Source organism: Microcaecilia unicolor, chromosome 2 (assembly GCF_901765095.1).
Source record: "Microcaecilia unicolor chromosome 2, aMicUni1.1, whole genome shotgun sequence".
NCBI classification, from domain to species: Eukaryota; Metazoa; Chordata; class Amphibia; order Gymnophiona; family Siphonopidae; genus Microcaecilia; species Microcaecilia unicolor.
The window spans coordinates 225,971,297-225,983,584 of record NC_044032.1 but is presented as its reverse complement, the minus strand read 5'-3'; the positions used below and the strand labels follow the sequence as shown (position 1 = coordinate 225,983,584).

At 43.0% G+C, this 12,288-nt stretch overlaps 1 protein-coding gene across 3 annotated transcripts in view; it reads left to right on the top strand.

Moving 5' to 3' along the window:
* The window catches only part of SVEP1 (sushi, von Willebrand factor type A, EGF and pentraxin domain containing 1), a 538,231-nt gene that overhangs the window by 431,918 nt on the left and 94,025 nt on the right, over nucleotides 1-12,288 (top strand). For all 3 annotated transcript variants that reach the window (XM_030193745.1, XM_030193746.1, XM_030193744.1), the window contains one exon: nucleotides 7,162-7,317. In XM_030193745.1, coding sequence (XP_030049605.1) covers nucleotides 7,162-7,317 — 156 coding nt within the window. The remainder of the gene's footprint in view (nucleotides 1-7,161; nucleotides 7,318-12,288) is intronic.

The following is a 12,288-nucleotide window of genomic DNA, read 5'->3' as shown; positions in this document are numbered from 1 at the left end:
ACAGTTTGCAGCACATTTGAAAGTTGGTGTTCAGACATATCTCTTTTCCCTTTCACGCTTCAGTCAACCTCCTATGTGGGCACTTTGTCCAGAATGGAATCTTAATATGGTTCTCAAAGCCTTACAGCATCCTCCATTTGAACCACTGAAGAAAGCAACTTTTAGAAATCTTACTTGAAAGGTAGTGTTTTTAGTTGCTATTTCCTCAGTCAGATGGGTGTCCAAACTTCAAGCTCTCTCATTCGGAGATCCCTTTCTTCATTTCACAAAAGCCAGAGTTTCAATTCAGATAATTTCATCATTTCTTTCCAAAAGTAATTTCCGCATTCTACCCAAATTAGTCAGTGGGCCTTCATTCCAGAAAGAAGACTGCGGGAACCAGTTCTCCACTGTTGCTGGATTTTAAACATAGTAACATAGTAGATGACGGCAGAAAAAGACCTGCACGGTCCATCCAGTCTGCCCAACAAGATAACTCATATTTGCTGCTTTTTGTGTATACCCTACTTTGATTTGTACCTGTGCTCTTCAGGGCACAGACCGTATAAGTCTGCCCAGCACTATCCCCGCCTCCCAACCACCAGCCCCGCCTCCCAACCACCGGCTCTGGCACAGACTGTACAAGTCTGTCCAGCACTATCCCCACCTCCCAACCACCAGTCCCGCTTCCCACCACCGGCTCTGGCACAGACCGTATAAGTCTGCCCAGCACTATCCCCGTCTCCCAACCAACAGTCCCGCCTCCCGATACTTAGAGGTCACTAATGAGTTTCATAGGTCCAGTAGGATTTTCATCTTATTCAGTCTGTCTAAGAATGGAGAAGCAGCATCTAAGGCTACAATTGCTCGCTAGTTGAACGAGACTATACCTTATGCTTCTCTCTTAGGGGAAAAACAACTATTTCTTTAGAGCACTCAAGGAGTAGCTGCTTCTTGGGTGGAATTACATACGGTTTTGCCCAGTGATATTTGTAAAGTGGTAACGTGGTCTTGCTCTATACCTTCTCTAAGCATTACAGATTGGATGTAGCAGCAAGACAGGACACTATCTTTGATAAGTTGGCCATTGGAGCAATAGCTGCTTTTTATCACACTTTGTGAGGAACATAAGAATAGCCATACTGGGTCAGACCAATGGTCCATCTAGCCCAGTATCCTTTTTCTAACAGTGGCCAATCCAGGTCACAAGTACCTGGCAGAAACCCAAATAGTAGCAACATCCATGCTACCAATCCCAGGGCAAGCACTGGCTTCCACATGTCTGTCTCAAAAGCAGACTATAGACTGTGCCTCCAGGAACTTGTCCAAACCTACCGTATTTTTCGGACTATAAGACGCACTTTTTTCCCCCAAAATTTGGGAGAAAAATGGGGGGTGCGTCTTATAGTCCGAAGGTAGCGTTTTTGGACCTCCGTTGTGTACTTACAGGATTCCATGTTCCCTGGTGGTCTAGTGACGTCGGGGCAGGAAAGAGCCCCCTCTTTCCTGCCCATTGCGCTGCTCTCCGTGCTTCTCAATGCTTTCTGACGGTCTCGGCGAGATTCAAAATGGCCGCCGAGATTCTCGGCGGCCATTTTGAATATCGTCGAGACCATCAGAAAGCATTGAGAAGCACGGAGAGCAGCGCGATGGGCAGGAAAGAGGGGGCTCTTTCCTGCCCCGACGTCACTAGACCACCAGGGAACATGGAATCCTGTAAGTACACAACGGAGGTCCAAAACCCGGACAAGACGCACCGGAGCACCTAGGTTTTAGAGGAGGGAAAGAGGAAAATTTTTTTTTTCCTATTTCCCTCCTCTAAAACCTAGGTGCGTCTTATGGTCCGGTGCGTCTTATAGTCCGAAAAATACGGTATTTTAAACCCAGCTTCTTGACTAGTCTGGAGAATGCTACAGAAGGAGAAATTAGGTCTTACCTGCTAATTTTATTTCCTTTGCTCCCACCAGCCTAGTCCAGAAATCTGCCCTATCTGATTTTCAAAGCATTTTAACCAGCCAAAAATGGCTCCTGGTCATTTTCAGCACATAACTGATTAGTCTGCCTGAAAATGTCCAGTTAATGCCTATCTCAAAACCAGCTATTTTGGGGACATTCCAGGGATGGAATCAGCACATGGCTAATTAAGTGCCAGTATTCAGCACTTAACCAGCCAAGGTAACTGCATAAAAGTTAGTCCTATGTTTATATAGTGCCCCATAGCCAGTTAAGTGTTGATTGTTGCACTTCACCGGTTTTGCTTTAGCCAGCTCTGCAAACCCAGAAATTCAGTGTTAAATCCCAGATATGGCCTGGCATTGAATTTCAGAGCATATCGCCAGTGGCAGTAAATAAAATGCTGTGCACCACCAGCTGAATATCAACCTCATTGTTTTTTGTCATTTCTCAGTCAATTGTTCTCTCTGTTCAGAGATTGAGTTCTTGTTTGCAGATGTTGTTTCTAGTCATAGTGCTCTTATATGAAGATATGAGAAAAAAATTATTTCTACATATCTCAAGGGGTTCCACTACTTTGTTACCTATATACCAAATTGTTGGAGTTACACATGGTTCTAGCAGAGCACAGCACAATTCTGTATTCTCTATCTCTACCTTCTGGACTTCTCAGGCTACCCAAGTGGTGTGATCAACATCTTTGTCCCTCATTGCACTTCTGCCTCAGGCGAACACCTCCCGCCTGAGCCTGAGAGATTCAGAGCCTGAGAGATCCAGAGGAGCATTATACTGAAGGTGCTTCTTCTTGCTCTACTTATTTAGAAGCCACAGGTTTATTTGGAGCTTCCCTTGCGCAGAGCAGAAGAGGACTTCAAAAAAAGGCCCACCCTGCATCAGCTAACATAATTTCATGTATATAACTAGTTTTAAGCTTTCTTAAATCCAAAACCTTTCTTCCACACAACTCAGTCTTTCATGCTGCACATTTCTGCTATTCACTGAGAGCTCATGTTCCCATCCTCAGTGTCTTTGCAGATGCTAGACCATAGTATAAGCTGCTGTTAACAGGACAGTCAAGGGGCAGAGTCTGGAATTTACCTGGTTAATGGCAGTTTTCAGCAAAATGTTGTTCTAATTTTATACAGCCACTTATCCAGGTACTGGTTTGAATATCAGCCAGCCCTCAGATAACTTCTGGTGGTCAGCCAGACCTGGATATTTGATGTCGGTACACAAATTGGGCCTAGCATGTGATATGTGGGTCACATTCTGCCTACAGTGCGTAGTGCCTTTAAAATCACCAACTACCAAGTGGTGAATAACAGACCCTAAAACAATATGAAACCGAGTAGCCCCTAAGCTTGGGAGTTAACTGTGTGTGCCTGACTCCGTACTGCTTGACAACAGAAAAAGCAATGTTACTTAGCTGTAATATGTTTTCCTTACAGCAAGATTGATAAGGCACACAGTCACACCCATGCCCCTCAGAGTTGTTTTTGTTTTTATTGTCTTTTTACAGCATTAGAACTAATTGAATTGCTGAGAAGACTGCTATGTTTGGGAAGGTTTGTGCATGCTCTGAGCATTTCACTATGTTCTGAGATGTCAAAGATTGTTCTGTCCCGACATCATTGGATGACGTCACCCACTTGTGTGCCTGACTCAGTCCTGCTGACTATGAAAACATCTGTTACAAGCTTTCCAAAATCCAGCCCCAATAATGCACAAATACCAACACACAAATTTATACCTGGTCCAAAAAAAGATGTAAATATATGCATGTACTCTATATATGTACATGTGCATTTTTATAAAATACACATGTACTTTGCAACTTTGCCCCCACTTTACCAAAACTACACCTTCAGGAATGCCTATGCACTGGTCTCATAAAAATAGGTGCATACTTTCCTTGCACATAGTTTTTATGCATGTATGTGATTGTGCTATTTTATGAAAGCCCTTTAATGTGTGTAACATAGGCTTATAAAATTATCCCCTACGTGTATGGGTCTCATATTTTTCTCCTTCACATATATTTGCCTAAATCTCAGTTTTACAAAGCTGGAGTGCACACATCTAAAACTAAAAAGTGTGCATCTGGCAAGGGAGTATAGTCTGGGCATGTTTTGCTTGGGCTTAAAAAAATAAATGTGTGTTCCCCATTCAGAAGGGGGATATACATCCTTGTCTTTAAAACTCAATGTTGGGATTTACGCATGCTTCCTGGGGCATCTGTGTTTCAGAAAAGTGCTTCTTTTAAGCAGCGCTGTACTGGAGGGATTGGAGAGGTAACTCCATTAATCCCCAGTGGTTGATGTCCTTCCCGAAAGCAAAACTGGCAAGGGATATCAGGCTCTGTAACAGCTTCAGGGAAAAATAAACATTTTGTTCTAAAATGATTGACTTAAACATTTATGTTCTGGCACAAAAACTTGTAAAGGGCAATCATAACTGTGCACCTTGCACACATAAATGTAGCAGAAAGCACTACTTAACACACACAAGCATCCTAAGTACTATTCACTATTCTGCAAGGGCGCATGTAAGTGGCATAGTGGGTATGTAAGGGGAGGCCTACACGTGGGTGGAGCATGCGCCAGACATGGATGTGTCTCCCATTTACGTCCACAGCTTATAGAATACTGCAAGTGACATGCTGTTTGCCACACTTAGGCATGTCCACTTATCATGTGTGGGCAAACCTATATTTAGGCACACTGCTGCGGGCTTACGCTAGTATTCTATAACAAAATGTGGGCGCCCAGATGCCATTATAGAATAGGTGTTCCTCGTGCTGCTTTGAGGCATCTACATCTAAGTGCCCATTTATGGAATTGCCCCTGTATGTCATCTCTCTATATAAAACGCACCTCCAACGTTCTAATGAAGCCTGAAGCCAAGCCGGAAGCTGTAGTTGTGTAGATCGCTGTTTGCCCATGAGTGTCTGCCCTGTCCTCGTGTCACAATGTGATGATGTCGAGGGCGGAGCACTGACACTCGGCGAATCGCATTGCTCACCCGTTGCTACGTGACGAAACGTTACGTCAGACGCATCACGGACCTTTCACAATGACGAGGAACAGATCGCACAGCTTAGCCCTGCACAGCTTCGGCAGCTCCCAGCACCAGAGTAGCAAGTGCGCTCCGAACTGGTGGGTGTCTGGGGGAGGGTAAAAAGTCCCATCTCTCCTCTTTGGGGCAATGTGATCCACTCGGGCAGGTGCTCAACCCCTCCCCCCACCCCCAACCTGTGTTGTGGTAGCTTGGGATGTTCCTATACAAACGGCTGATGAAGTTACTATGCTCTCACGGACCTTTCACAACGACGAGGGAGAGATCGCACAGCTTAGCCCTGCACAGCTTCGGCAGCTCCCAGCACCAGAGTAGCAAGTGCGCTCCGAACTGGTGGGTGTCTGGGGGAGGGTAAAAAGTATGTTCAACCCACAATTCAGGAAGTGTAGAATTAACTCAATACAGCAACATGTACTTTTCTACACTACTATAAAGTATTAAGAGGAAGGCATGGATGCATTACATGAAACCTTTACATGCAAGTAAATGGAGAAAAAAGACCTCAATAATACTGGCACCGCCTCCCTCCAAAGGAAACACCTTATATTAAGAAAGTGTGCCTCTTTAATCATGGGTCAAGTAACATTTAGTTACAATATTTGATTTTCGTGGCTCCATTTATGAAGTATTTTAGAGGATGGATGGACAATATTTATGAAAACATTTATATGGAGTTTTTTTGACCCATGATTAAAGAGGCACGCTTTCTTAATATAAGGTGTTTCCTTTGGAGGGAGGCGGTGCCAGTATTACTGAGGTCTTTTTTCTCCATTTACTTACATGTAAAGGTTTCATGTAATGCATTTATTTATTTATTTATTTGCATTTGTATCCCACATTTTTCCCACCTATGTGCGGGCTCAGTGTGGCTTCCATGCCTTCCTCTTAATACTTTATCGTAGTGTAGAAAAGTACATGTTGCTGTATGGAGCGTAAAAGTCCCATCTCTCCTCTTTGGGGCAATGTGATCCGCTCGGGCAGGTGCTCAACCCCTCCCCCCATCCCCCACCCCCAACCTGTGTTGTGGTAGCTCGGGATGTTCCTATACAAACGGCTGATGAAGTTACTGTGCTCTCAGTTACCACAGTCTCTGCACTCACTCGCTTTCTGCTCTCTGCTTCTCCGCCCTCTAAAGCCCATTAGCAGCCTAGACTCTCCCGCAGCAACTGGTGATCAGTAACGGAAATGCTGCCTATCCTTACACCCCCCAAAAAAGGAGGGCACATGGAGTATTATTTTTCCAAATAGTACCTGCCCACCCTCAACCCTCCCTCATGCTATCACAGTAGGCGTATCAGGAGCTGCTGGAACTCGGAGGGAGGGGGGACCCTCGAACTGGGAGGAGGGACCCTGGAACTGGGAGGGAGGGAGGGGGACCCTGGAACTTGCAGGGGGGAGGGGGAACCAAGAACTTGGAGGGAAGGGGGACCCTGGAACTTGGAGGGAGGGGAGACCCTGGAACTGGGAGGGAGGGGACCACCCTCGAACTCGGACGGAGGGAGGGGGGACACGGCCCTGCAACTCAGAGGGACGGATCGAGGGAATGGCCCTGCAACTCGGAGGGAGAGTGAGAACACGTTTAGCCTTACAATCCCTTTCACAACATTAATTGCAGAAAGGCAATACCTTGCTAGCGCCCGTTTCATTGGTTTCAGAAACGGGCCTTTTATCCTAGTGATTTAATAACATAAACATTTATGTGCCTGTTTTTAACTGTTGATATTTTATGTTTCTAAGATGGATGCTGCTACCAATGTAGCTGGCACATAACTGTCCGTTTATCCATATATTTGAAAACATGTTCTATGTTGGCAGATCCTGTTTTAAATAAATACTAGCAGAACTTTAGACATCCCAACCTGGATGTCTTAATTCTGATTTATAAGTTCTTTCTAAAATGAGACTATCTTGACCAAGTCCAGAGCTTAACCTACTTCTGCAGCAGTGAACAGACAATGCTTCACCTGCTGACTGTCTAAACTTTGTCACAGATAGTGCAAGAGCCCCACCCTCAATTGATCATTGTTGATCTAAGCTAGTATGATGAACATGACATGAGGATGATGTTCAATGATAATTATTCTGCTGTGTTTTCTTATTTTACATTACTAACAAACTCTAAAGTGAAGATGATGTTTTTATCCTTTTGTTCAGCCTGATGGAAGCTGGGCACCACCATTTTCTGATGATTTCTGTTCTCCTGTCTCCTGTGGGATACCAGAAGCTCTACAGCATGGAATCCTTCTTGGAACAAGATATCTCTACAAAGATACCATTCTTTATCAGTGCAATGCTGGCTATGAGCTGCAAGTGAGTAATCTCCATAAACTGCTTGTATATTACGTACATCACACAGATGGGCATTTTTGAAAGGAATGTCCAAGTTGCGATTTGGACGTCCTTGCAAATTGGTGAAATCTAGGGGTGGGGAAATACCAGAATATTATTATACAATAAGGGTATAGATAGTAGCCCTGTGGCAAAAGGATACAATCCACAAGGAGTAACAGTATAACAAGTATTAGGACTGCTTTTACATAGGAAAAGGAAATTAAAGGTGAATCATAACTATAAGAAGAACCTCCATTAATCCCAAATCAAATTCAGTACTCTCTTACATGTACATTATATGACAAAAAACTCTTTAATTGTAATGTAACGGGACTAAGAGGCTCTAGACAGTGGAGGTTGTGAGGCATAGGGCTGAAACATAGGAAGCACAAGAATGCAGGGAAGAATCAAGAGATAGAGGCACCACATCAGATAAAAGGTAAGACCTGAAAGGTTCCTCCGAGGCCTGAAAGCCAAGACACAACAGCATTCAGAGATAGGGAGACCACTGGCAGGGTGAAGAACTGTGAGGCACAGAAAAGGAAGTTGACAAGGTTTAGGAATACATGGACACAGGGCAAAATGACAAGAAGAAGAGCATGACAAAAAGGAAGCAAAAGGTAAAGGGTCGTGCATTGTCTAGGGGTGGAAGGCAGAACACTGGAAAGAATCATTGCTTGATGTCAATGAGATGGGCAAGGGTCACATCCTTATCTTCTGCAATCTTGCCCCACATAGCAGGGTCCATCAGAAGCTTGTAGCAGTACTACTGGAGGTTTGGGGCCTTTTGGAGCACTTCATCACTTTTCTTATTCATTTTGATTCACTTACACTACTGGAGTAGGGAGGGTCTTAAGAATATGGGATGCCTTTATGGGCATATGAGGTGTATCTTGGGAGGAACAGGACTGTGTAAAGGGTTGGATGTATACTGACTCAATGGTCTTTGCTAATCTGGAGAAAAGTGAGTACACATAGAAAGGAGGGAAGGAAAAATGCAGGGAAATTGCAGGAAATTGAATGGCAAAGTTACATACACCAGATCAATAAGGTGACAAGGACCTGTAAACAGCGTGACAACAAACAAAAAATAGTTACCCTCTAGGACCACAAAGCCTGTAGGTTTATAGAGGTAACTGAAATGAGTATTATGCACAAAGTTGGAAATTTGGATAAGCACATTGCCCACAAACATATTAACAGATTAAGCTCAGGAAAAGGGGTATCAGAAAGGAGGAAACACTAAAAACTCTGCTGGTAGCCATAAAAGTAAGTTGTGGGGAGTATGCTTTAATTTGGAGAGCTAGAGAACAAAACCTTGAATAATAATACCATTGATATGCAACCAACCTTGTAGGGACTGAACCCATTCACAATCTAAAGAAGTTACCCAGATAGGGACCTACACCATTATAGGAAAAAACAAAGAGGGGCCAAAGGAGTGTCTTTACTGCGTGTGCTTACAAGGAGGAAGAGAAGAAGAAAAAGAAAGTTAACAAAGAAGAATAAAATAAGAGAAACACCAATGTTCCAAATTCACAAAGACAAGCGTAAATGTCCATAAAATCAGTTCATGCACGTAGGACATCCATGGGCAAAACAGCAGACACGTTGTAAGGTTGTAGCGAGGAACCAGGTAAAAGGGTTAACAAGTGATGTCGAACAGGAACGTTGTCCATCTTTTACTGTGAAAGGGTTCAGAGGCTGGTGATGAATGCAAGAAGGTGAGCAGGAGACTTATCGGGGCTGAGGGCTCTGAGTTGAGACAGCACACAAAAGGGCAGCAATAGGGAAACTGCATACATCCTGTAATGCAGAAAATACTGAGAGAGGTAATTAAAACTAGACAGTATGTTTGGCTACATTATGAAACTAGAATCTTCTTAGAGGAGATGTGTCTGTTATATATCAGACACAAAGGTTAGAGACTTTGCCTGTAAAATAAAAACAAGTAGTACTGACAGAGAAAAAAAAACATCTTGATAAACAAAGAAATCCAAGAAATTCACCTATTTACAAAATGAGGCACATTTACTTGGATAATAGTTCCCACTTTGCAATTGTACTAAGAGAAAATCCTTGCCCTTTCAAAGAGAAGTACGGGTGACAAAACACAAGGCAAAGAAGGAGACTATAAAACCACCTCAAACTAGAGAGAGGGCTAGTCAGAAAGTTTTATGATAGCATACCAGATGCATCTAAACAAGCAGAAGAAGATAAACAAGGGCCTTTTGCCTGCTATTTACAGAAATCTACAGAATTTAATTTATTTTTGGAAAATGCTTAGTACCTGTTAATTCTTTTATCTACTTAGTCTAATCATAAAACTAATGTTCCATGTAAAAGGGATGGTAGGAAACTACATGTGTTGCTATCATTCTTGTAAAAGCAAGTGTAATCATATTGGAATGTCTACCAATTAGTTTCCTGATAGTTTAAACACCAGGCAAATGCAAGGTCACTGGATGAAAATGAAACTTAAGATTCTTACAATCATGATAGATTCTTAGCAAGCTTATCATGAAAACTAAACTTTTATCTAGAAACCACATACACAAAGGACACAGTGAAAGGGAATTGTATCAAATAAACAGTATTTTTGATAACTAGATTATAACTGGAAATACTAGGGCAAACTGTTGAACTTTTCAGGGGGGCAGAGCAAACCCTGTCGCTAATGATACCAATACAAAAGTTTCATTCTTTTATGAGGCAAAAACAACTGTCCGTTCAGCCCATTTGCATTCAGTAAATTGCTTCGGTGTTGCAGGTACTTGCAAAGGAACTCTCTGCCCTTCTGAAGGCCCATGCGGTTGAACCTGTTCCACCAGGGGAAGAAGGGCAGGGATTCTATTCCAGGTACTTCCTTGTGCAGAAAAAGACAAGGGGGATGAGCCCCATTCTAGACCTAAGGGCCCTGGACAAATTTCTAGTCTGAGAAAAGTTCAGAATGGTTTCCCTGGGCACCGTTTGGCTTGGCTTCTGCTTCTCGAGGCATCACAAAATGCCTCATAGTGGTAGCTGCAACACTTCACAAGTGGGGAATACACGTCTTCCTCTACCTAGACGATTGGTTAATCAAGGCAGTCTTCCAGGATTCGGCACACACCTTTATTCAGTCTGCCATCAGGCTCCTAGAACTCCTCATGTTTGTGATCAATTATCCAAAATCACATCTTCAACCAGTTCAAACCTTAGAATTCATAGGGGCCCTCCTCAATACTACTCAGGGCCGAACCTTCCTTCCTCAACCGAGAGCAAACATCCTTCCACTTAGGTGTTCAAATCCAACAGAGTATCTGCTCATCAGATGCTCCACCTACTTTTTCACATTGCTTCAACAGTCCATGTAACATCTTTGGCTTGACTCCACTTCCTAATTCCTCAGTGGATGCTCTCCTCTCAGTGGTCTCAGGTCATGGGATTACTCTTGGCCCATATTTGAGTCACTCCAAAGCTGCTCAACTCTCTATAGTGGTGGCTGTGTCCCAGAACTTAACCCAAGGTTTTCCATTTTAGCCCCTCAACATCACAAGGTCCTCACCACGGATGTCTCCATGGTAGGTTGGGGAGCTCAAAATAAACAACAGTGGGAAAGTGGAGATGGTTTGAGAAGAACCAGGTATGCAGATTGATCATAAACTACTAAAACACTTTATTTCTTATATTCGCAATAACATGCAACACCTGACACGGCACCGTGTTTCAGCACAGAGTGCCTGCCTCAGGGGTCAAGCAATGTTAATGAGTCCGGAACAGTGTTTGAGTATAGCAATAGAAAATCACTTCAATAACTCGTCACTTTAATGGAAGTGTAATTAGTCTTTAAAAAGACCTTTGTGATAGCGATGCGCCTGTGGCAAACTGTATGTATATTATCATCATAGCTAAGAGCTTTGATTCAAGGCCTGAGACTTTGGTTCACGATCTAAAATGAGATAAAACCTTACAGGTCCATGACTTTAACCTGAACTTCAGTGTGACTGATCTGTTGTGACATTCTGATGCAGCAGAATAAGGAATGGGCGTAAGTGGAAAAACAGAGTAACATCATTTAGAAACATGGTGGTCACAGATGTTTTAGTGAAAAACAGAACAAGATAACTCCTCAGGAAGATGACATTGAGGCATATTTTCAAAGCACTTTGGGAGGCTAAGTTCCATAGGTTTCTATGGAACTTTGGGAGGCTAAGTGCTTTGAAAATGAGCCTCTTAGTCTTCCAGGAACAGCTAGTTTATTGTTAGCTTTTCCAGTAAATGCTAATCAACTCATTACCATAGCCAATCAGTGTTAACTATGACATTAACATAGATCCAATAAGGTGTGCTTACTGTCATATTATCTGTATCCTGAATGGACATATAAAATGAGTGTACTTCCTATTTGTAAAAAACAAGTTGTTTTTATTAAAGACAAGGCTACTACAGGAGCTTAATTCCAACATCATGGCTGTCTTTTTTGAGAGAAACGCTTGATTTTGAAGATTTTCTTCATTTCTTGAGGCATTGGATCTATACATCTTGCACACTTCACAACTAAACCCTGACCCCTGAGGCAGGCGTTGTTTAACGCCGAAACACGGCCCATGTTGGGTCACTTGTTAATAAAAGACTCCTGTTGTCTCAGTCTTGAAGGCCCAGTGTTGCTTTTTTTATTTTTATACTTTCTATGTATACTGTATACCCTCTCTGTTTGTTCTCTTCCCAACCATATAGCTCCAGATGCATTCTTGCTCCACTGGGGGATGGATCTTCTATACGCCTTTCGATGGATCTTCTATACGCCTTTCCCCCACCCTCTCATAGGGAAAACTCTTCTCAAACTGTACCGAGACCAAAGGACCATGATTCTGTTTGCTCCATACTAGCCTCTTGAAATCTGGTTCCCTCTTCTCCTAGAGTTATTGTCCAAAGAACCATTGAGATTACATCCTTTTCTAACCCTAATAG